Genomic DNA, 26,678 nt, shown 5'->3' with positions numbered 1-26,678 from the left:
CTACATCAGTTATCATATGGCTGGAGACTCATTAGTAGTGGAAAACTTTTCTCTGAGGTAGATTTAGATACGAGTTCTGTGCCTCTTTGATGCAATTTTTAGAATGTGAAAGTAAAAAGCTCGTGATTTTATTCATGTTTCAAAAGTAAAACCTCATGAGAACAGCACGTGGTGTGCAGAGACTGCACAAAGCCACATTGTGACAGTCACTGAATCCAGTGTTCTTTGAGATGAACCACGCAGCTTTCCTTATTGGTGTTCTCCAACTTGGTAGAAGTAAGATCCCTTTTGAATTCCTTGCTATCCTATTTCTTTCCCCTTCTTACATGACTACATATGTGATCACAACTCGTGAGTGTGTCACTGTGTGCTTCAGACAAATGTTAACTGTTCAGTCATACTCATACGTTGGAAATAGTTAAAATATCTGGGGGCAGTGGTTATTTTTAATGAACATTTTCTTCAAAATTTTAATTCTGATGTTACTAATGTCATTTCTTAGGGTTTTTTTTTATAATTTCAAGTTTTAATTATGTTTATAATTAAACTGAATGTCTTTCTTAGTTTTAGTCGGTGTGGAAGGAAGGTTTGTGGATTCAACTGTAACGCTTTCGGAGAAGATGAAACTGGAATGCATATATCCAAAAAAAGGTGTAATAACACAGACATCCTGGATGAAACATAACGGAAGTCATAAAGAAAATATTGCTGTTTTGCATCCCATCTATGGCATATATATTGAAGACAAATTCAGAGGAAGAATATATTTCAAAAATACTTCCATGGAAGACCAATCCTTATCCTTCAACAAGAGTACTTTGGAAGATGTTGGTCTTTACCTTTGCTCCATTGTGACTTACCCAGATGGAGTTTATGAGAAGGCAATAGAAGTTATTCATCCAGGTAAGGAAATTTCTCATCACTTTTTAAATTTCTGATATACACGAAACTGAAATTTATGCAAATTTATTTATCTGGTTCTGTAAATTTTCAGTTACACTGCACATATAAATGGAGTAATTTAAGTGAAAGTACAAATACAACAGAAAAGAATTATGTTAACAAAAGTTTATTTTCAGAGAAGTAGGGAATACTGAGTGGAACGGAAGGAGGCAAATGTATGTCACAGTACCTATGACTGTGCCAGACTTTGGATAGCAGTGGTCATTTCAAAAGTGATATACCCATTGGAACGAGGTTTTCTTATCATTTCTATGCTCCATAGGATCTCTACAGAGAATGAAATTAAATGTTATAACTGTACACAAAGGGTAATGGATTGTTATTGCTATGCTTTATCGTGAGGGCACTACTGGTCTATTTCTAGAATTTCTTCTCGCTTTTTCAGGAAGAGCAGAATGAAACAGGAAAGCAAACTAATAAAAAACCAAAAGAGCAACAGCAACAAAAAATGTGAAAACACATTTAGGAATGATGTGGCAGGGAAAAGTAGAGGGAAACAGAGACATTTGAAAGAATGAGTTTTTCTTTAAAAGAAGCTTGCTTGAAGGTGGAAAAAGGAAGAAGGAAAGAAAAAGATCAGATCCACTTATGCCTATGTACTTTCTGTACAGCTGTTCATGTACTTTCTCAAGCCTCTCTAATTACCTGACTCATCTGATTTGATTTCCTTTCCAATTCTGGGTGAGAAAGTGGAGGAAAAAAAATCCTTTTCAGGTATTTTTCCATGCATGCCTGTTTATTATTGGTCAACTGACAACTCTTGTGCAAAGTACAAAGATTCCCTGATGACAGGAGCTGAACTGTTATCATTAAGTCCTTAGAAATTCATTATAAAGAAATGATAGAGCAGCCTTCAGAAGACAGCTGGTTTAGATTATTGGTTTATTGGTTTGATATAGTGAACATAAAGAGAATCTCTCATCACCTCCAATTGGAATCAGACTTCATTCGATGCTTTATTGTATTCCACAGTTAGGAGAGAATGAGTTGAAGGAGAAATTTAGTTGTTTCTCTGTTTGCAAAACCAGAAGATTAAAAGTTTTCCTAGCCTGATCCCTATGAGTCTCACTTTCAAATTTATTTCTCTAAACTTCTGTTATTTCAGTGTTAAAATAAGTGGTGGAGCTGATATTGTAGTAGATCTGTAACTTAATTTCAAGCTACATTGTTCCTGCCTTGACCACTGAACATTTCTAAAACTTGAAGTTAACCAATAATTTTGGTAATGAAAATGGGATAGGAATTCATTCCTGCTTTCCTATCTGTATTAACTTTTTATCACCAAACATGGCTGCTTATCAGAGCAGAAATTAATCCAGACAAATCATTGGCCTGTCTTTGAAATATATATAAATATATATATAAAATTCTACTTCTTTCTGATTAGTTACATAGCTTATTTCAGAACTGAAATGATTTTCACCTTTGTAGTCTGCTAGCATACTCATACAATTCAATCATTTGCATGGAGAGGAAACATCCATCTGGTGGAAGAGTTAAGAAGGTCCCTCAGGGTAGGCTTGCAGTTCAGATCAGAGCTCCTCAGCTATGATTCCTTGAGTAGCTTCTCTGATTGCTTGCTCCAGCCTAGCATCTACTGTATTATGTAAAGGGAATAACATTTGGAAATAGCATCTCTAGGTTTCTTTGTCAGTCTGTTTAGTTCTCCAAGTTAATGTAACTCTAGGCACTAGAAACATTTTTAGTCACATTAAAATAAAGCAAGATCTGGAGATTCAAGTTGTTATTTACAAAAAGGAATAGGTCTTCTATGTCTCTGTTTAACCAGAGTTCTGGCAGTGCAGAACCTTTCTTAACAGTGAGTTGATTTAATAGAAAAAAAGTTAAATGCAGTAGATGTCTGCAAGCTCATTTAATCCTTTTCGTCTGGCCAAAGCAGTACTGACCTCAGCTATTTGTATCTGAATCTGTTTCCAGCATTAATCTAAAAGAATTAAAGAAGAATGGTAGTGAGTTTCCTTGGGTTTCTACTTGACAGTCTACTACTTCTATAATTGTAATCCACTTACAGATTTGAGTGCACTATAAACCAACCAAACTAACAAAAGCATCATTTATCAGAGTTACATTTTCTAAATGATAATGTAGGATATAATATTCACTATTTAGGATATCTCCCTTGGTTCGAGCACTTTAAACCACAAACCTAAAACTGCCATATTTTCAGTATATATTTTAAATCCTGCTACAAAGAGAGATAATAATGTTGAATACAAGATAATCTTTTCCCATTTAAAGAATCAAGATTTCTGAGAACAGGAAAAATCAATTTTGCTCAGCTCCCAATAGATGCTCATAAACAAGATCTTTATACCCTCTGATCTGGAGATACGAAAGTGTATCAACAGCAAAGATGAAACATTACAGCTTCAATCTACTCTGCAAATTAAATATGTTATTAAAAACAGAGCTTGGAGAAGGAATTTTTTAATGTAGTTGTTACAGAAGAATTGTTATTAGTCAGGCTTTTTCTAGCCTATAATAGTGCATTCATTGGTAATAAATATCTTAAATTCCCTGGATGACACCTTGTTTTGATTAAATCAACGGTAAACTTCAGTTCTGCTTCCATGCAGCCAGTATTTCAGCTTGCTCTGACATCATGTGTATAAGTTAGGACATTGTTGTTTGCTTTGAAAGTTTTTGTATTCTTCACCAGAGTGAGCTCTGAGGAAGCTAAGTGTTAGTCTCATCCTTTCAACAGGAACAGACCTGTGTCTGTAGGATGAATATACACTATTAGATAGTTAAAGTCCTGGAAAATGAGGCACTTTTTAAGGAATTTTATATTCTTTGTTATATGGAAATCTGTGCAACATACCAGAAAAATCATTTTATAGTTATTAAAACAGCTTTTGAGTTACACTGCTCTGACTGGTGGAATTTCTTTATTGATTCCGTTTTCTAAAAACATTATTTTTTAGAAAAACACTAATTTGCATTTACTACACCAGATAAATGAGCAACTCACTCTAAAATCCATTTCTTCTGTTTACAACATCAAATCAAGAAATCTTTAATAGAGTAAACTTATTTAATTAGAGAATTGCATTGTGCCTAATGCTTCATAATTTATGGTTCTACTTTTAAAGATTGGTTGATTAAGCTAAAGTTGGAGCTGCCTTCAAAAGGATGCCACTTTGTGGGCACAAAGTTCAAAACAAAATGTTATGTTTTCTTTGGTATACTCACACAGATGTATTTGATATTATACTCTAGAGATAACAGATGTTCCTGCTAAATTACATGGGTCAGTATGTCAATGAGGAGTTTGAAGCACAAACTTCAATACAAACAAGCAAAAGAATATAGACTTAGGCATGTGATCAGATATCAGAATTTCTCAGAACATAAAAATAATGGAAGTAAATCAAAATAATGACATTCTTTGATACAGACATGGTGCTGATTCTTTACTAGATTGAGGGAAATGTTCTACGTATTATAATAATTTATGTAAATTTGGATAAAGTATCTTGGATAAACTTTTTCTGGTTTACCTAAAAATGAATTCTTCTGCACTCGAGTGGTTCATAGTTTCTATAGTGTATTATTACTTTTAATTAACAGGTGAAGAATCAGATTCTGCTTTCCTGTGTACTTGTGTACTTTGCACAGTTTTAATAATAATAATAATGAGTACAGAGTGAGTATAATTGGTATGATTCTGATTTGTCAACATATTTCATTAGGACTCTGGGGAGCATCAAGTGTTAATGCTTAATGAATAAGTATTTTAGATACTAACTGTTACAGTAATATTGAACAACACAGAAGTGCTAACAGGCCCTTAACACTGTATGAGGTTAACCAGTTAGAAAAGTTTGGGGATCACGATTCACTTAAATAAATAAATAAATAGATGCAAAAAAGAAAACAACAGAAAAATATGAAGTCTACTATGTGAAATTTTTTTAAGCAAGCATCTTTTTATTATTACTTCAACATCTCTATTTCTTTTCAGTTTGAATGTGTTTCTATAAATTAAATTTCCACTGTTGTTACAATTTCTCAAATAATTAAAGGTGTTATTAAATGAATCAAATTTCACAACAAATTAACACTGTAGGAGAAGTGGCAAAATGATAATGGAGAAACTTTTTTTTTTATGACTGCTCTGACTTACTCTGGTCACAGAAAACCAATTAATCCCACCATGCCACAGATGGGGTGAGTTAGCTTCATTTTCCACCAGGGGAACAAAAAATTAAAGAGAAAAAGTTTAATCTTGGATGAGGAATTACAGGCTTGTCATGACTACCAGAAGTTACAAGAAACAGAAGAGGTTATAACTCTCATTACAGATGCCTATTCTTAGAATAATATTGATGTTGCATCACTGACAGATGGAAGGCCCCAGAAGTAGTGATAAATAATCACTTAGACCAATTTTTCAACACAATAGTTGTAGAAATCAATATATATATATACATTTTTTACCAGACGTAGTCTCATATTGGTCTTGGGGCTGTTTCAGAAGATATAATAAAAATATTAGAACATATTTTGATCTTTTTTTGCCTTAAATTTTGGCTAAGATTTCTGGGATATTTATGAGACAGGAGAAAGTGCTCTCCCAGGCTGCTTACTTTATTGATAGTTTTGCAGAGATACAGTCAGTAACACAATAGCAGTTGTGGCAAAGCTACTCACGTGTTATGTTACTGCAGGATACTTTTTACAAGCCTGTGTATTACTCAAATTTTGTGACATAATTGCGGAGAACTTGAGATTGTTTTCTGCCACCACTACACATCAATACTTAGGAAAAGAATAGTCTATTTATCCCGCAGGAAGATATTTGCCAGCTGTGTGAATCCATTGCTTCTTTTACCTTATAATGTGAATGTACATGCAGTAGTTTTTGGAAGAGAATTCAAGAGCATTTTTTTCCTTAAAATTCCTACATTTTATGAGTTACGGCCTGCACTAAACCCATAGAATTCATACTTTCTGAGACAACCCCTTGCACACTTTTTTTAATGAAAAGGTTCTATAAGATTGGTCACTATGTAAGGTATTTCAAGACCCACCTGGACACCTACCTGTGCAACCTGGTCTAGGGAGCTGCTTTGGCAGAGGGGTTGGACTCGATGGTCTCTAGAGGTCTCTTCCAACCCCTACAATTCTGTGATTCTGTGATTTCACCTTAAAGAGCAGTTTAAGGACAATTAGTTCCTTATTTACAGTGCTTAGATTTGTATGACTGAAGACTGATTTTAAGTACCGTTTAAAAAGTGAGGAATAGAGAATAAAGTCACTGCTAATGAAAGAACAATTACAGTTGGAGGCATCACACAAGAATTGTTGAGCTCCAAAACATTATATTTCAACAGTTTGCCAGCCAGAAGGGAAAGCATTTAAAATACAGATTTTCTTGTCATTTTACTTATAGATAAAAGAATGAAGAAAAATATTGTCAATGGCCATTCATGTACCTAACTGTAGCAAAAAGGCAGAAGGAATTCTGCAGTTCTCTCCCTCTCCTCTTCTCCTCTATTTCCTTCTCTAGAATGCTTTCAGGGAAATATTTCCAGTCTCTGTCGCTTTGAAATATGTACTTGGATGAATTTGAATTTACAAAAGAAGTGAAGAAGGAATTGGAAAATTTCTGTCCTTCTTTGTACTATTTCCTTTGTCTGTTTCTGTTTTGTCCAGATATTTGCTTACGTATGTCCAGCTGGGACATTGATCCATTTGCTTTTGTGGTTATTTGTCAAACCTATCTTTAATCCTTTGGTTCTCTCTTCAGTGTATCAGTACAAGAGACACCTATAGTTGAAGGGACTTTTCTCAGTAGTTTAGTTTCATTTAGATAGTAAAATATTCTTGGAGATTAATGATTTTTAAAAGTCATGTTATGTATTAATGGAAAACACTATTTTGAAAGTCTCCATAACTTTTACATCATGTAATGTGAATTATGCATAGCTGCATAATTTTTTTATTGTTAAACTATTTGAAGTTGTGTTATTTTTATTTTTTTAAATACATGACTAAATTTTTGGCTCTGTAGTCAGTGACAATTGACCATTTGTTCAATGGATGTTTCTTGCTAACAACTTTGAATAAGAATGTTAGTTCATTAATGGAGTATTTAAATGCCAGCTGTACCACGAAGTACTCCCATATTTTAAACAGAGTGATCAACCTCTTCTGTGATAGCAGAGCCAGAGCTTTTCTATTCTTAGCTAATATGATGATATCCATGCCACTCAACCCTTACTTCTTTATTAATGTTCTTCTGGCTGCCAAAAGCAGTACAATGTATAGATTTTTTTTCCAAGTCCCTATTCACCTGAAATAGCTTGCTTTCTATTTATCTCTGTCTCAATTTAGATCATGATTCATAGGTCTACAGTGAAAAATTATCATCCCTTTAAAGCACACAGAAACAGGAACTAACCCTGAGGGACCTTCATTCCTTGGCTCTTAGAATCTGAGCTCCCCAGAGCAAGGACTATCTCTGTATTTTACACAGTGTCAACCACACTGACAGCATCTAATTAAAAAGAAAGAGGATGGAGCCAAGAAGAAGCTGCCTTTTTCATACCTCTGCTGTGGTTATTGACCTGTTAAACATTGCTTTTCTTTCTTTTCAACTTCCGTGATGAACTAAGGATTGCATCCCCCTTCATTATAAATGTCTAGAGGAAAACAAAACAAAACAAACAAACAAAAACAAAACAAAACAACAACAACAACAACAACAAAAACCTTTTTGGAGCAGAGCGGGGGAGGACGTGTAAAAGCTTCCTTTCTGGAGGAAAAGCTTAGATCAAAACCAATAACAGAAAAGTGGAAAAGTCAGATTGGAAAAGACATTGCAAACTCATTCATCTCTTTTCTGATGAAGTATAAGCATCATCCATAACCAATTCCCATACTGGAAATTTATACATAATATTTTTGCATATTTATTCTGGTATTTAACCCGCCTTGGAATGAGATTTTTTCCCCATTACATTTAACATAGGTACCTCTTTTTTTTTTTAATAAAGAGCTTATTCGAGCTTCCCTTTGTAAAAGAGAAGGTCCTCTTTTATTTCAGACTTCAGTCATCCCCCTGTTCTGAACAAGAATAGTTAACTTTCCTTCTTAGTTCATTATTCTAAATTTCACCTTTCTTATATTCATCAAAATTGTATCCAATTTATATATTGCATTCTTAAAATAAGTTAGCTAAAGTGTACCTGCTAAAGCCTCAGCATTGCTGAATAATGCTGAATATTTTGTTTTTCATCCTGTCTACATACATGGTTTATTTACATGAGAAGAATTATCTTCCAGAAACAGAAAATGCGATTTTTGTTCTATCTGGCTAGCTATCAATTATATGCAGACTCTTTCATTCACCACTGTTTATTGTGTCTGTATGCATCTGTGCATGTTTTTTGTTGTTTTTTTTATTTTTTATTTTTAATAATTCTTGTTAGTTTTTAAGAAGGAAAATACTAGTAAGTACTCTTGGTTTCTGTTTGTAACAGAATCTGCAGTGTAAAGGAAACAACATTCAGTACCTATGAGGAGTAGTGTTCTTTACCAGCAGAAGATAATTTTGAATAGCTGGTTTATATATTCCCTCTAAGCATTTCTTAATGAGCACACTCTTTGTCCTTGCAAGGAAGAAATTGATGAGGCCTTCCTCAGAGTACAAGAGGAAGCTTGCCATTCTCTGATCCTCATGGGAGAATTAAACTGTGTGGAGTAACATAGCAGAGCACAAGAATTCCTGGAGATTTCCAGAATGTAGTAATGATAAATTCCTCACACAGGTGATTAAGAAGGTTAGGGGCAATCTTGACTGTAGTGAACATGAGATGCTGGAATTCACAATCCCATTAGAAGGTGATAAAAGAGGAAGGTCTTCTGGACTTCAGAGGACTAGATTTTGGCCTTCTTATACATCTGCTGAGAAGAATCTTATGGATATTGAAGAAAAACCAGCTGTGAGAGAACTTGTTGATTTCTGAAGGGTAGATATCTCCAGTGGTCCATCAAGACAAGAAGGAAATTGAGTAAGAATGCTAGAAAGCCTGCATGAATCATGAATGATTCAGCAGGAATGATGTTAGGAAACTAAAAATAAACCTGGAATTGAATCAAATGAATTAAATTCTAATTTAATTAATTAATTAATTTACCTGGCTATTTATTTATTTTACAAGTATTCCTCTGACTTCATAAGACAAAAATACTTAATTTTCCCAGATAAATACCTAATTCTATGCCAGTGCAGTAACCACTGTGAAATCCAACTTAGTTAACATATCATTTCAAATACTTTTACTTCTGTGACACCCAGATCTAGATTCAGATGTTTTATTACTTTGGCTTTTTAAAATGAGATTGTAAATAATAATATAATATAAAATAATAATATGCATGAAATTTTGAGATAATGGTGTTTGGAAGTCGTCAGTGTGTGCAATTGCAGAGGGAAACAGAAAGTGTATATTGACAGCTTTAATATATTTGAAGTTAAGGAGATGTAACATTAACTTATCTAAGACAGACAATGTTTTATTTGGAAAAATACATGTTATGTTATGAAAGGAACAGAGGTAGGTGAAAAGGTGAAGAGAATTACAGATTCAGATGGTTTTCTCATCCCACAGTTTTCCCAAGAAGTAGATCCTCTTTCTACTGTTTATATTTCTAATGATGAACTTTCCTTTCAGCTGGTCTGTCTGACAGGCAATATAATTTACAATTCTATAAAGACAGAAAGAAATGGAGAGGAAATAAGCAGCACAGAATGTTGATGATATATTGATTTCTTTTACTTTCTTACCTTGATCAGAACTGCATAACAAACATTGTGAAATATTACTCTAATATATATTCAGTTCATAAAACAATCCATTAAAATAATAAATATGTTCCGAGATACAAGGCAAAAAAGAAAAGAAAAGAAAAAAAAAAGACATCTTCATGTCAAAGATGGTAAAGGTTCTGGAGGGCAAGACATAAAAGGAGTGGCTGAGGTCCCTGGGTGTGCTGAGCACAGAGCAGAGGAGCTGAGGGGAGGCCTGATGGCGGCTGCAGCTCTCCCAGGGAGCGGAGGGGCAGCGCTGAGCTCTGCTCTGTGTGACAGCGACAGGGCCCGAGGGAACGGCATGGAGATGGAGATGCATCGAGGGAGGGTCAGGTGGGAGTTAGGGAAAGATTCAACAGAGGGGGGTGGCCAGGGAACAGGCTGCCCAGGGCAGTGGGCATGACCCTGAGTGCTTGTGTTCAAGGGGTGTTTGGACAACAATCTCAGACAGAAGATCTGATTTTGAGTGGTCCTGTGTGGAGCCAGGAGTTGGGTTTGATGAACCTTGGGCATCCCTTTCTATACAGGATATTTTGTGATTCCATGCTTCCCTGGTAAGATGTGAGCAAGGAGGCACAAACCTACACACAGGCATATGTGCACACACACATATGTGCACACACTTACGATGTGACATACATTTTTCCAGTACAGCACTTATTTTCAACCACTGTGATAAAATCATAAACAGTAAGTGAATGCTGAGGACAGTATCCTGCTTCATTCCTAGACACTTCTTGATCTCCTATCGCGAGTAAATTCCCTTTATTCTGAACTGATTAAATTCCTGGAGAGAGCAAAAATCCAAAATTCTGACCTCTTACAGTTTTAAGATTCTCCTGCAAGCAAACCCTGGCATAATGCATTTTCTTTTCTTCTTGGATGACTTATTTCCTAACAATCAAATTCTTCTGGCTCAGAAATGTTTGTACCTGAATAACAGATGATTTTCTTACTGTCATTAGTACCTTACTCTCTCTCAGCTTCTTGCTTTCCTTGCATCCCATGCAACTGAAGTTCACCTTTTACAGACAGATTAAAATAACAAGGGTTTGTGCAATATGCACAAACAAACTGGAATTGGACATGATTTAAAATAGGATGCTAAGCATTTATAAACTCACAGAGAACTAATAATTGGTACAGACATATTCACCAGATTATTATAATTTAAATATGTGTCATTGTGAATGTACAGAGGCATTAATACTTCTAGCTCTTACAATCTAAATACTTTCTGTTAGAAAAATACATCCTTTCCAAACATGGTACTAGTGATGATTTTTAGTCTGACTGTAGAACTTGTGCCATATTAACTCATAAGAAATTAAGATTTGCTAAGGGATTTGATTTAGTAGTAGTTGGGTAGGGATAGTGATAGGAGGATGGTTGGACTAGATGATCTTGTAGGTCCTTTCCAAACTTATGAACCTATGAACCTATGAACCTATAAGATCTTTGCTGCTCCAACTTATATAAAAAGCAAATATCCCCATATTCCCTTTTTAACCAGAAAAAGACAGTCTATTTTTTAGAGACTCCAGATAAAGATGTGGCACGTGCACACAAGAAGTTAGTTTGGGAGCTAAAAGCAATTCCAAATCTAGAATATTCAGGAAGGGTGAAGAGGTCACCTTTGAAGTATTTTTTCACCTAAAAGTTGATTTTCTTGAAGGTAGAAAGCCCTGGAGAAAGTTCACCTTCATAAAATTTGGAGACTGCTTTTCATCTACAAATTATTTTATCACTCCTTATTATAAGCAGTAAGAGACAACAGTGTACACAAAAACAAGAATTCAGCAAACCTGGGAACTTGACTCTGTGATAGAGCTAAGTTAGCTTTGCAGTTTTGGAAAATCCCCCAAGGTTATCTGTTGTTTCTAGTGGAATTTAGTACTTCCTAAGGGTAGCAGATTTAAAGATGGCTCTGTTATCATCAGTTTGAGCAGTATGAGCTTGTCTTGACTTAGAGATCAGGGAAGCTCACTGAAAACATCTGGTTTCTGGAATAGCTGAAGATATGGTATGTGTTACCATGTTCATTTCTCATCACTGTGTGCACTAGTCACTGATGTTAACAGTGTAACTGCAGTGCTGGTAGTCCTTAGCCTCTGCTTAAAGAACTTCAGCAGAGAAGCAGAAGCATGCAAAGCAGTAAAAATATTTCTTCCAATGCATTTTATTTTACTCTACTGAAATTTTGTCTTTCTGAAGTTGCAGTCCTAATGAGAAATGAATATTATTTTCTTAATAGCTTTAAACCAGAAGGAATCGTAAAATACCCTGAGTTGAAAGGGACCCATGAGAATCATCAAGTCCAACTCTTGGCTCTATACAGGGCCATATGACTGAGAGAGCTGTCCAAACGCTCCTTGAACACAGCTAGTGTTGTGAGCTCTGCCCTGGGGAGTCTGCACCAATGCCCTAACACCCTCTGATGAAGAACTTTTACCTGACATCCAACATGAAGCTCCCAAGAATGCATGACACAGCTATTTTTGTAGTCCAGATTAAAGATCTGGAGCCTGATGTATGATAGTAGATATGTGACAGGTGAAATTTGTGATTAACTGTAATTAAAATGTCACAGATACTGACTTTAAAAACAAATGATCTAGCTGAAAACAAGACTAAGTATATAAGTAACTTTCCAGTGATGAATCACAATGAGCTAATCCTTTCTGAGATCAAAAGAATGAGACAAACAACAACAACAAAAAATACAAACAGAAGTGGATAGGATATGAATAAAAAGTAGAAAGTCTGAAAATATCTAGCCAAAAGAAAGGAGATCTAACTTTTACTTAACATTTATTTTAAGTTTTAGTTCTCAGTAACAAGGAAAAAAAATCAGAATTATTTTATTTCCCCTACAAAGTAGAATTTCTTAACCTCATTGATTCTCTGCTTCAGAATTTCAGTTTAGTTGCTAGATCCTTTAAATCCAAAGAAGCTGGATTGCACTCATTCATGCCTCACTATATCTAACATTTACTTTCCAGAAATATATTGAAAGATTGTTTTTTTTAAATGTGAGTGCTTATTTTTTTCTCTGTATGTCTAATGGACTTGAAACAACTGGAAATAAGTATAGTCACAAAAATATGATGGGAAATCATTATGCCAGAAAAAGATACAAGGAGGGTTTCAAACACTGAGCCCTCATATTTTACTAAGCAAAGGAAAATGTGGCTCCCTCGAGTGCTGTCACTGCCTGCTGCTGTCTCTTCTGGAGGAGCAATGACAGGGCTGCAGTGGAAGCAGTGCAGACAGCAGCATTTTTGGCCAGAATGAGCAGAGAGCAGGGGAAGTCTCTTTTTATCAGTCGCAATAGTACATTTCTAAAGCATTTCTGAAATGTTGACATGGTGTGACACCTTGAGATGTGTGCATGCGGGGGTGGAGTTGTGCGGGTGTGCCTTTTTTCCATAGAAGTATTTCTCAGAACAGGAGGTGCTCATCCCACGCGGACCAGGCTGAAAGCAAAGAAACTGTGTTCAGAAAGATGCTAAATAAAGCTTAAGCAAAGGAGAAGGAGGATGAAAGAACAGTTCTAATGTGGATGTCAAAATAAAAATGGGACAATTGCTTAAAACAAAAGCCTGAAACATGTCAGTGTACATGGAAGATTGAATTAGAAATATATAGGCCTCATTCTCTACTGCTTGTCATTGCACAATCATGCAAGTTTTGTACAGTAACATATTGTAAGAATGTAAGTGATGCTAATGTAAGTATGCCTTTTGTCAGTAGTGCAAATGCCTAAACATTGCTTCATACTTCCAAGTAAAACATGCAAGCAAAGCAAAAAAATCAAAATATATCACAGTATCTGTGAAAATAACTATGAAAAAATGTATGGTGACTGAAAATCTCAAAAATGTTCCTATTTCGTTTTGGCTATTACTACACAGTTCTCCTAACTTTTAACAGGCAAGAGGTAATGGCCTCAAGTTGCACCAGGGAGGATTTGGGCTGGATATGAGGAAAAAATCTCTTCTAAAAAGAGTGGTGAAGCATAGGATCAGGATGCCCAGGGAAGTGGTGGTGTTACTGTCCCTGCTGGTTTTCAAGCACAGTGTGGCTGGGCCCCAAGGGATATGGTTAGTGGGCATGGTGGAGATGGGCTGGCAGTTGGATGACATTAGTGGACTTTCCCAACCCGCATGATTTTAGGATTCTGTAATTACTTGCATACTATTTGTTATATTTAAATCCAGAAAATTGTATGACTATATTAAGATCTGCATCCTGGAATCCCTTCACTGAAGTTGCAAGGCAACATTGTGCAGAACACAATAGTTGATAGCAGTATTACGCATTATTAGGAAGCTGTGATATATTGTTGAACAAATATAACACAGCTAATGAATTAAAATATCAAGCAGATTTTCATCTACCACATCCCTAGGCAGCCTGTTCCTGTGCCTCACCAGCCTCACTGTTAAAAGCTTCTTCCTTATAATCAATTTGAACATCCCCTCTTAGTTTGAAACCATTTCCCCTTGTCCCATCACAGAAGACCCTGCTGAAAAGTCTGTTCCCTCCCTTCTTACAGCCCCCATTTAGGTACTGAAAGGCAGCTATCAGTTCTCCCCAGAGCCTTCTCTTCTGCAGACTGAACAGCCCCAGATCTCTCAGCCTGTGTTATATCTTCCTTTCGGTTTAATGAATTTCTTTCTTTCCTGTCCTTGTCTATCATTAAAATCTATCATAGGGAATGAAATTTTTCTGTGCTGTGCTCAATTGATAAATTATTAAGAACTGTAGGCTAGACATTTTCATTCCTATTTTTCATTGTTTCATGGAGACCAGGAAAGTGTCAGAAGTGAAACTTTCTTTCTGTCAACATGAATGGAATCATTTGTTCCTAGATTTAGGGTGGTATTCTTGCCCTCATGAAATCCTGTTATTTTTTGCAGCTAGGTTAGAGGCTGAGGTAGGCCACTCCACCACTCCATATTGATTTTTCCAGCATCTATAATTTTGGCAACTTTGATACTACCAGCATTCCAATTAATATAACTTGCCAGCACTTTTTCTCCTAGATTTACAATATTATATATTATATATATAATTATACCAAGCAGGATCTAAATTTAGCTCTGTCCTAAGGTAGTATGTTCCATCCAGACTGCTGCTGCAACCATCCCATTCCATGAATCTGACTATAAATTCATTGTAAGGCTTTTTTGTTTGTTTGTTTAACCAATCTTGATGCATTTTATGAGTATAATTTCTCCTATGCAGTTCTCTTAATTCTCCTTCATGGAATGCAGTTGTCACCTTACATAGAGGAAAGCACACAAGTATATGCCAGCAATATTTTTTGATGTAAAGACATATAAAAAAATACAGAATCTCGCTGAACAGTTTGAAAGATCAGTCCTTCTACAGTGTACAAAAAGCAGTCGGATCGTTAATCTTATTCAACACCAAAGTCTTCAAAAAGATGACAGCACTAGTCCTAACTGTGAGAAATATGCATCACAAAGGTGTCTTTTGAAACCAAGCATCCAGTGAGTGCTCTGAATACCAGAAGCATTGACAAACTCACTTTGAAAGATTTTTTCAGCATTTGATGTGTAAACAATGAATTCTATTTCTAAAAACTGAAACTCAAAAAAAGGAAATTTCAGCCTAAATGATCTGAGATACATCTATGATTTGTGTATGACTGGAATCTTGACTTTGTATGTCTCCTGTCAAATAGTCTGGCTGTCATATAGGCTTCTCCTGCATATAGGAATGTTTAAGAATGTTTTTAATCTTAAATTGTGAGATTTTTGAATTAGAGCTCATAGGCCAGAATGCAATGTATTATAATTTACTAATATGTGTCCTGAAGGGCACATCAAACTATTCTGTTTTTTTTTTTTTTAATCAATGTGAAGGCAGAATTAGACTATCACAGATTTTTTTTGTGACTGATCCCATAATTTACACTGCTGAATATTTTCTGAAACATTATAATAATAAAACATTAATACATTCAAATTTTATAGAAGTGGCCCTACTGAAATTTCAGCACTACCTCACAATTCCACAGAAGTTTGGTCTAGAAGAGCACTGAAATAGTCTCATATGTGGTATAAATGACAGGATTTGCTTTTTTATTTTTTAATTCTGTTTTTGTTTGTTTTTCAGCAGATGCTTTTGAAATATCTGGGAGACAAAGTAATCCTGTGTTTGCCAAGCCAGGAGGAAGCGTCACTTTTATTTGTCCTTACGATGTTGGAGGTTCAGTGCAACAAGTGAAGTGGGAAAGGATTAAAGCAGGCGGGACAGATACCGTTGTCCTGTGTAACTCATTAGGAAGGCAAAGCTTTGGTTCAGACTTCAAAAACCGTGTGCTGGTGGATTGCTCTGGTCTGGCAAGCTCCACAATCATCATTCAAAACGTCACAGCCTCTGACTTCGCAACATACCGCTGTGTGGCTACTGGAAGAAATAAAACCTTTGAGATGAGCTTCACTGTGGTTGGTAAGTAAAGGAGGTAGTGATAAATGTTTGCAGAACCTTCTGAAGCATTAGCATCTTTACCCGTAAAAACATAACACTTCAGTAGCAATATCAGGATTTATTCAAATACCGCATTCAAATGAGCAGCGTGAGAAAGATGACTGTTAAAAATCAGTTTAGTTTCCACGGAAAGAAGCTGGTTTAGATTGTCTAATGTCACAAGAGGGCTTCAGATCTGTTTGTGAGAAGCTGATTTGATGATAGGAAAGAGACTCTTTGAAAGAGGAGACTGCAGAGTTTGCAGGGGGAGATCAGTGTTCTCCTGAAGAAGTGGGGTGGTTCCCATTAGCACAGTGCTCTGTGGGGCATGAACCTGGGTTCTAGGTGAGAGACCTGTCTTCTAGCAGGATTTAAGAGCAAACTTCTATTGTAAGGGTAGAATCTGCAGAATGGATTGTGCTTTGTTCAAGTAAGGAATTTCTGCAGGGGGAGATGAATAATTCTTCAGGTTTTGCTGTGTCTACTTTCACAGTTTGATTATAATGGGAGCTTAGGACTCCATATGTGGACATATAAAATTGGATTGCTCAAACTGTGAGCTAAATCCCAGTTTTAGTTCTGTGTTCTGTTATGACTGTAAAAAAGGTTCAGTTTTAGTTCTTCTCCATGCAGTGCATTTTGAAAACAGAGTTCTTGTACCACCCCAGCCCTTCTTCTCCCATTGTAGCATTCAGGCCTGATTTCTAGTATCTTCAGTACTGCCTTTGTGGGTAATAATAAATGAGTACTGGCAGACATCTGCTTGGCAGCATGTAGAACTGTGGCATACAGTAAAAAGCTTCAGAATATGCATCATCTATGATATAGGTATTGAGAATGAACTCAGGAAGAAAAAGTTGATCTATTTTACTCTGAATACTTGACCACAAAAGTCCATGAAACTGAACAAACTGTGATGAAAAGAAGCTTCGTGTGAATAATTTCTCCCACCTCTGAAATTTTTAAACATTCAGTATTCAAAATATTGACCATACTCATATAATCAAGCATTTACAAACCGTAGAGCAATGAAAACATTGTTTTCTCCAAACAAAGTGCTTCTTGTACCAAAATGAAATCAAATAACGAGTTGCCAAACAGCCTCAACTTTAAAGGTCTACTTAAGCAAATTCCTTCTAGTTAAAATAAAAACAACACAGCAAAACAGAAAGTAAGGAAAGACATTAGATTCCATGCTTCTTTTGATATTGAAGCAAATTCTATTTATCACAGCTGGTATTAATGCCAGCATAGTTATGCATTACTCTTAGAGAAAATAAAAATGAAACCACTGAAGAATCTGAAGTTTAATGTGATTCAGAAAGCAGCTCACTGTCTCCCTCTAAAACACTACATTATGACATACTCTATTTTGCATTTTCTTGTTATTCCAAAAGAAGTGAAGAATCAAAGATTTCCAATTGTTTGCCTCTAATGTTTGGATATGCTTCATAATATATGACTCATAGTTCTACAGGGATATGGAGAAAAGCTAAGAGGAAAGCAGAGAGAGGCCAAGATGTCAGTTCCCACAGACCCTGTGAAAACCTTCACTCAGAGTGACTCTGCTTTGACATAGCTTTAATGAAAGAGTGATGACTGAAACTAGATGTGCTTTTTTTTATGTGTGTTTTATCAGTTCAGGCACTTCATTTTCTTTGGGTAAGTGTTACAGCTAAGCCACACTCTAGGCCTGGATTTGGTACCAAACTCTTCCGATGTTTTTATTCTGTCGGTATGATTCTGCATGGGTACTGCAAATCTTCTCACCTTGACCAGTACCAGAGACATTCAGAAATACATACAGAGTCTAGGAGGTGGGAGAATTGTTGCACTATGAATAGTAATAGGGAGAACTGTGTTTTGGTTGAGGGAGAGTAAGAGGAAAAATAATAAACTTTTTGTACTTATTTTAAGAGAAGTTGTGTATTTAAAGGTTCTAAGAATTCCAGAGGATGAAAAAAACTTGTGGGAAAGGAGATATAAAATAAGGACATGGGATTATCTGCAGAAATGATAATAATTCTAAAACCACAGATTCTGAGAGGTTACACAGTAGAGAAGGGAAGCTCACTTCTTATCTGAAGGTAGAAGTATTATTGCAAGGAGAAATAACATGAAACTCCTGTGAAGAAACAGAGAGGAATGTAGAAAAACAGATATTTAGATGTGGGAAAAGCCTTGGCTGCTCTCGCAGTTGTGTCAGTAGAAGTCAGCATGCTTCATTTAATGTTTTCCAATATCAGTAAAAACAAAACCATGGGATCCGTTCAGTATCATTGCCTACTCTTTCCCACCAAATATTGTTGGTTTTGTTTAACAGTAACGGAATTTCCAGTTGAAATGGCAGTTCTACAAATCTATTTTTGACCTTAAAGCCTAGAATGCATAAAGTCACACATATGTAAATTAGTATGGATTTGTGGAACAACAGCTGCAGAAACAGAAGGCTGAGTATTGCATAATTATGTAACATATTCAAGAGACTTCAGATTAATTTCTGTATGCTCCTCACTGTTCTTCTGTTTCTGAAATTCTGTTAATATGGTAATGTCACCAGACTTCACATCTGAACCCATTTTTAATTTTTTCTTACCATATTTTCCCCTTTGATTAGATTTATTCTTTTCAGCAAGTTTCTGAAGGAAAGAAGCAGATTTCTTATAAGCTTGTTTTGGTACATTAAATAGGAAAGAAAGAGAGAAGTCATGAAATAAATTAAAAAGATGGAAAAACTAAATGTTATTTCATCCCGAAGACCCAAACGCTGTGGAAAGATTTAATTTCCAAATGAAACTTCCAGGCTTTGAACATCTCTCTCTGGCAGCAGTCAGTGTATGGGGCAGACATCTGAGCTCAGTGTGTGTAAATGCAGAGGCTTGCAACACAAATGCACCTTTTGGTATTGGCAGGAGATTAAAGTAAAAAAGGCATAAGGAATCCACATTTTTCTCTGCTACTTTACCTGTGTTATGGATAGACTTTAAATGCCACTCAGCTGTCTCAGGTGGCTGGGTTTAGAAACTCTGCAGTTGTTTCTAGGCCACCAGAGCCAGTGCCAGCTGAGCAGCCCCTGGGACTACCTTCTGTGTAGTCTGAGACTGATCCTTGGGACTGAGGGCACTGGTGATTTGTGCATGAGGATGATGGATTGAATTTGGATTGTGCCAGTGAGACTTGAGTTGATAATGTAAGGAAGGTCTGTGACTAATTTTTTTTTTCTTGCTGGTTTTGGCTTAGTTTATACTTCTTTTTCTTATAATTTACTATCATTTTGAAGCCACCTATTTTGCATGAAAACAGCTGTAAAACACAGAAGTCTTTATGTGACTGAGCTCTATGCAGAATTTGTGTAGCAACTAATGCCTAAAATAGACGATAGCAAGCTGGTCAGGTTTCAGAGCACTGCTAAATTGTCTCTGGTGTATTTTAGCTTTAAAGGAACCTTTTCATCTCAAGGACTGCTTCCCGATGCCTTCAGTTTTAGAGAACAGGAGCCAAATAATCACAAAGATAACAGGTCAGCATAAGCAAAATCTAGAATTCAGAAAAAAAATGGCAGATGAAATGAAAAGCAGGGCACTCCATGTCAGGTCACAGAGGCTTAGAAGCATAATGCTTCTAAGCTGGGTGAAAGCAACAATACTTTGCTGCTTTGTGTCACAGAAAATAGACATAAGATAATGCTGTCATAGTGGGTGAAGAGAATCAAGGTATGAGTGAAATTAGTTTCCTTCTTCATACATTAATTTTTCCTCTATGAACGCAAGATATCAGCCTATGTCTGTGGGCCTCTACTCAGTGAAGCACTGTTCTCTGAGCATTAATGCATTGATACTAGATTTCTACCTTTCATTTGTGGCAAAACTGTTTCACTGATGTCTATTTACATAGCTTACGTGCCAGACCAGCAAGATACATGAAGATATTCACAGTGCAGTTAAAATCTCTTGTTAGGACAAGTAAATGTCTGTCCCATCACTAGTTTCTCCTCAAAATCAAAGCACTAAAACCTTTGCACAGAAAAGTTTCATAGTCTTGTAGAGAAAATGCCAAGGCTACAAAGTAAAAGGAGGGAGCATACACTGCCTAATAATAGGAATTTTACTCACAACAGCATATTACCTTTGATGAGAACACAAGAACTAAAGAGACACATGACAAGCTTGTGACATGCTTCTTCAAAACCTAAAATGTTATCTTAAAATAGGTAATTACAATAGATTTTGTATTGTTAACGAGAACAACTGCCTCGGGAAAGGTTTATTTATTAAGATGAGAAAAGGGAAACTTTTGAATTGTTATTGCTTCTAAAAAATCTAATGACTTCTCTCATCCAAATTTAACTGACAGCTGATAATCCCAGTTCTCAAACTCATTCAGTCAGAGATTATTATCTTGACCTGATAAACTGGAGGTGAAATGCCATGAAAAGAGAAACTGAAGTCTGTAGGGCTTGAACTGCAGGATGGAGATGCTGCAGAAGTCTGGAATTCTATCCAAATCCATCCACCCTAGATGATAATTAAACACATAATTTAAAATGTCTTTGATGTTAACAGAGTATTTTCTCCTTATTTCTGTAAGTACTCATTGGCACAGATTAAGTTTTTCTGCTGCAAGTAGCCAAACACTTGGAAAAAATAAACTAATTTTTCTTGAAGCTGGACAAATGCATATGCACTACTCTTGTCATTTCAAGAGTGTAGCCATTGAAAACGTGCTGGAAGTAAATTGTGTAGTTTTAGTACAAAAGTCATTAGTTTGCAATACCAGGCAACATTCACTATTGTGTTTCATACCTTCAAAAGCATAGACTTTTGAGAAAAGTCAACTGGTGCTGGCTCAGCAGCTGGTTACCTGAGATCATTGTCATTAGCAAAACTTATTCTTTTCCATTTGTCTTTGAATTAAGCATATAAATTTCTTGTCTATCCAGAATTAAAGCTTTTTAGGAGCAGCTGTGGTTTCATCTTCAACTGGACTCTTTCTCTCTACACTGTTTAGAACATTAAAGAGGAACTAGCCTAAGTAGTTACTGCTCACCAATAACTGGCTAGTTTTTATCTGAAACACACAAAACAACTTTGTTACCGTAAGATGTGTTCACTGTCTCTTGTATTAAGAAATACAAACCAGCATCCTATGACTTCTTTATACTGAAGTTTCCATTTTTACTGTGGAACCATAGAACACCTCAAGTTGGAAGGAACCCACAAAGATCACGAAGTCCAGCTCCTGGCTCCACACAGGACCATCCAAAATACAAATCGTATGCCTGCGAGCACTGTCCAAATGCTCCTTGAACTCTGGCAGTCTGTTCCATGCTCGATCACTCTGTCGTGCAGCACTGTCCCTGACCCCCAGCCGCCCCTCCCCTGACACAGCTCCATGCCGTTCCCTCGGGCCCTGTCGCTGTCACACAGAGCAGAGCTCAGCGCTGCCCCTCCGCTCCCTGGGAGAGCTGCAGCCGCCATCAGGCCTCCCCTCAGCCTTCTTTTTCTACCCCAAAGCATCCTCACCTTTTTGAATGCCTTGCTTTCTGTTGCTACATGTTAAGAAACTGAAGAATATTCAGGAAATGTTACTTCATTACATATTTGCACAGACTCATGCTCTCATCAAGACATTGCTATCACATAAACTCGGTAGAGTTTGGTAGAAGTTTGAGATTATTACAAGTTGGTAAAACTACCTGACAAAGATGTTTGCTGCTACCACTAGTCACAAATACACTGCATACCACAGTGTTTATTACTTTCTATTTGTGATTGCTTATTTTTTTGTGCTATTTACTCTGAAGTCTGCTGACAGCTAGCACAGAGATACAGCAAAGCAGGAAGTAGCATACAGTGGTGGGCTGCAAAAAGCTGAGTTTAACTTCTGTGGTTTGACATACTTTTCTTTTTTTCTTTTTTTAATGATACCACTAACCGATGAGTAAAACTCATACATGTTTCAAATGTATAACTATATTAAGGACTAGAATTGTGGACTTGCTATGTGACTTTAAGTATATTACTTCTCCAGCTTTTTTCACTTGAAAAAAAAGAGAATAATATTACATTACATCTCCATGAGCTACTTAAGAATATATTGATTCCTATCTTGAAGACACTGTCATGCCTGTCTTGACCCCCTCATTAGTATGCGTTGGTCTGTAGCTCTATTTGAAAAAGTAATTCCATACTGAAGATAAAGTGTTTACAAAGCTCAAACTACAATAGATGTAACTTTTCCTATCTCAGTTGTGATTCTCAAAGAAAGCATTTTTGTTTATACTGGAACAAATAGGGTGAGCTTTCTGACATCCATCACCAAATTATGTACAGTACCAAGCAATATAATATTGATCACAACGGGTGAATTTTTTGTGGAAATTTTTTTATTAAAAAAAGAACAGATTTTGTTTTAAATTAGAGTTGAAAATAACTCATAAAAGTGTGAAGCACTGAACTGAAAAACTTCTAGAGCTGAGAAAATGTCTTGTTGCTCATGGAACTAATGCATGTTCATTAGGTATATCTTATGGGACAACCTTTACAATGTCAAGGACATTCATTTAAGTCATCAGTGTGCTTTTACTCACTATATATTGAGTCACTTATGAATGCTGTTGGACTGCTTTCTCACCACAGGAGGGAATGAGAGGAAAAGGAATATAAAAGATATCACTGTTGGTTTTTTTCATACTGCTGTGCTGTATGTGCATCACCTTCCATCATCTCAGTTGCAGTTTTTGTAAGAGCTAGTTCAGCATAACAAAGGCTCTTCAGAAATGAGGTAATGGTTGTGAGCTCTGAATACTGAGCATGAGATCTCATGGGATGATGTGTCTACATAATTGTCGATTTTCAGCTTACTCTGTCATGGGAAGTTCATGATGTTTTATACAAAATTCTAACAATATTTATTACACTCATATTCTAGCAACTTGGAATCAGAAATGGTTTATTATCTACATAGCTGGAGGAACATCTGCTGCTGTTTTACTGTTAGTTTTCCTACTCATTTTCTGCATTACCACGGCTTATCACAAAAAGTGAGTAACAGATCAATTTGCTTGATACAGAAACATGAAAGTATGAAGGTATTAAATGCTTCTATCTTCTTCTATCCTTTTCAGTGGCTATTGAAAAAACATTGACTTGTAAATCTAAGTTTCTTGCTAAAATTTTATACTTGAAAAAACTAATCAAGCAGGTTATGAAAGAAGTTACTTTATTTTTCTCATTACAAGAGCAAACAAACAGAAAAACCAACAAAACCAATAAACTAACAAAAAATCTTATTCAAGTTCCTTAGCTAAATGCTTATCATGTTATTAACAGGTGATTAGTAAAGACTAACATAAACTTAGTTGAGCCGTTCTTATTTTGTGCATAGAGAAGCACAAGTGAAATCTTGAGGTTTTCTTACATCTTGTAATATTTTGTTTCTAATGTACATTAAAAATATAGTAGTTGATCCTGAATTTCTCCTTCCAATGGAAAGAAATATTGAGTAGAAAAAAATAAATGCATTTATTTCTCCTTCACATCATATGAAGCTGCTGGAATTCTGGAAGCTGGCAATATACCATTGTACTTGCCCCTGAACAGGTGCTCTTTTGATGTGTTTCCACAAAATACTGTTACAAAATAGTGCTAATCTCACATATGTTATGGTCTGCATTCAGAGGAAAGTCTGTTGGATTTTATTGATATCAGTCAGCAAGTAAGTTACACCGGTTATCTCTTCTGTGCTGGAATTAAATAGTTTGGACTATATTATAATACATGTTGCAGTTCCTTCCATTGTGTTTCTGAATGAATGTGTGTCACCAGGAGGAAGAGGAAGAGGATCACAGTGGCCTTATTTAATGCTTTGTATGCTACTCAGGATGAGGTGAGATCAGCTGGACTTCACTCATACTTTCTATTTTATATATTTCTTATTTCTTAACATTGTCTCTACTGTATCTATATAGTTGTATAGTTTAATCTTAAAGTACAGTTGGGAAAAAATAAATATTTATATTTATACATTTTCTCTTTTTTTTTTCTTGATTGATCAATTATATTTAAAAGATTTCTCTCAATTGTATTTGAAGATGTAGCTCTTTTGCTTTGCTGGATTTGAACTATTTGTTTATTTGCAATATTTATTTATTTCTTCCCTCAAGCTGCTACTTTCAAAACTGAGGAAAAAAAAAACACTAAAAGATGCAAGAGATGTAACCTGTAATATCACTTGTATTTATCTATTTCTAGTTCAGCTTCACTGTAATTTGTTGCTATAACAGTTAAATTGCTTTTTTTTGTGCTTTAACAGTCAATCAACTTTTTTGGAGCTCTGTGATTTTTTCTCCTAATAATCCTATTCAAAGCCTGAGTAGAAAGACGAGATCCAACTTGTCTGTTTCTTGTCCCTCAGCACTGTGCTGAGGGAAACAGCCCCATCCTCACAGTGGATGTGACTCAAGCTTTCCATCTACTCCCCTCAGACAGCACTTCTGTATCATCCTGTAGAGAAGTTTACTGCCGATACGGACTTATAAAAAAGTCCTTTAACCTTCTGCCACATCTATGTCTGTCATTCCACCTCTTGGGTCAACATTCACATCAGAATAAAGCTCTTTCTAGGGTAATCATAGCCTAGAGACTTGCCTGAGGTAAATTCCTCAGAAACATCTTCTGAAAACGTCAATTCTGAAAACATGACAACTAGCAAAGGCACCATCACATTGATGGCTCAAGTGATTCACAGTATGTTCCATACTTCTAGAGTAACTTACTTTTTAAGATTGATGTGGGTAGCTATTTCAAGTAAGCAAAGTGTGTACATGAAGAGAGTGAAGCACTCCTGTGATAATGATACTTTGATACTTTGCCAGTAACCCAATACGAGACAGCTGTGAAATATATTCAAAGTACTACTTTTTCTTTCACATGAATTGAATTTGAAATTGATTCATGAAATACAAAACAAAAACAAACAAACAAAAAAAAACCCTGCTTTGATTGATGGCTGAGTGTTTCCCAATAATAAGGCAACATTTGAGGAAAAATTGTTGTTTTTTTTTTTGGAAGTAATTTTCAGAAAAGTCCTTCAACTTTTCCTTTTTTTCTTTTTAAATGTTCTAGCCTGTTAACAGTTATGCAGAACACAAATGTCACACCACATGGGACACAAAAAGAAGAAAAGAAGAGTCATCACTTAGGTCAGCAGAGAAGATATATGTGAACTGCACAAACCTAAGAAATTAAGAATTAAGAATTAGCTTCCTTCTTATGAATGAAGTAACCAGAGTTCAGGCCATGTATTTGCATGTTGGACTTGATGTGCTTTGCACAGGTGAGCTGCAGAAGGTTAAACTGGCTGTGCCCAACATGGCCCAGGCTGCTCTGGCTGGACAGCACAGGTACCTGAACCAGCCAGGGATCATCTGCATTATGCTGCAGTCTGCAGCACTAACTCACACTTAGATTCATATGTACAAGTGAAGATTATTGGTACTTCTAAAATTTAAACATTTTTACCCAGTAGATGCATTTATAGGTGATAGTTTCAAAACAGTTATGCAGAACAAAGCAGTATTTGTTTAAATTACATGCATTTGGTCTGAGAAACAAATGTCTGAGAAGTCTATGTGGCAAAGTGAGAAAGAAAATGTGCTCAGTGTTCTCTGTATTCATGACTTTCAAATCTCAATTTGAAAGCATTATAGAATAAAAAAAAAATCAAAGATTTTCCACACAGAAGATGTTATCACACTGTTGGGCAAACAGTATTATTCAGCTGCAAAAGGAAATGTAACAGGGATTCTTGAACTCAGATTTAAAAACAGGAGCAGAAGCGTGCTGTCTGACAGCAGTGTGGTTTACACACTTCTTGCCACTCACAACAGCTATTCCACAACAGCTATAGTGCTCGCTATTTGGCTACAGAATAGAAGCACAGCCTCCATCTGACACGTACTCTCTCACACACACACATTTTTTTTCCTCTCTCTCTCTCAAATGCTCAGGAGAAAACAAAACATGAAGACTCTGTCACTATCGAGTTCTATTTAATAATAATTTATTATAAGGTTTAGTTGCACAAAAAATAAATGAGAACATGGAAGATACATGAATAAATGATGCAAAGCAGAAAAAGCACAATTGAGAACATTTACAAAACAATACACGTGTGGTTGTGTGTGTGCATATGTATATACTCTGCTGAAAAGTACAGAATGAACCACACAAAAATTGAACAAACAGACAAAAAAAAATCAAACAAACATAACTAGAAGGCAGACCTGAGAATTAGGATCTATGCATCTTCTGGCCTTTTACAAATCTGCCATATTACTGAGGATGGAATCCCAGTAGATGAAGATGTTACCATG

At 35.9% G+C, this 26,678-nt stretch overlaps 1 protein-coding gene across 1 annotated transcript; it reads left to right on the top strand.

Moving 5' to 3' along the window:
• Positions 1 to 230: 230 nt before the first annotated feature.
• Positions 231 to 26,184, top strand: CD226 (CD226 molecule). The gene is made up of 6 exons (XM_065752659.1): positions 231 to 276; positions 565 to 903; positions 15,953 to 16,285; positions 23,234 to 23,345; positions 24,130 to 24,190; positions 25,429 to 26,184. The coding sequence occupies exons 1-6, from the start codon at positions 231 to 233 to the stop codon at positions 25,549 to 25,551; spliced, it is 1,014 nt and encodes a 337-aa protein (XP_065608731.1). The 3' UTR covers positions 25,552 to 26,184.
• Positions 26,185 to 26,678: the final 494 nt, after the last annotated feature.

The sequence above is a fragment of the Cyrtonyx montezumae genome, unplaced genomic scaffold (genome assembly GCF_038088225.1).
Source record: "Cyrtonyx montezumae isolate F1298 unplaced genomic scaffold, pur_monq_1.0 scaffold_8, whole genome shotgun sequence".
NCBI classification, from domain to species: domain Eukaryota; kingdom Metazoa; phylum Chordata; class Aves; order Galliformes; family Odontophoridae; genus Cyrtonyx; species Cyrtonyx montezumae.
This window is presented reverse-complemented; position numbering and strand designations above follow the sequence as displayed.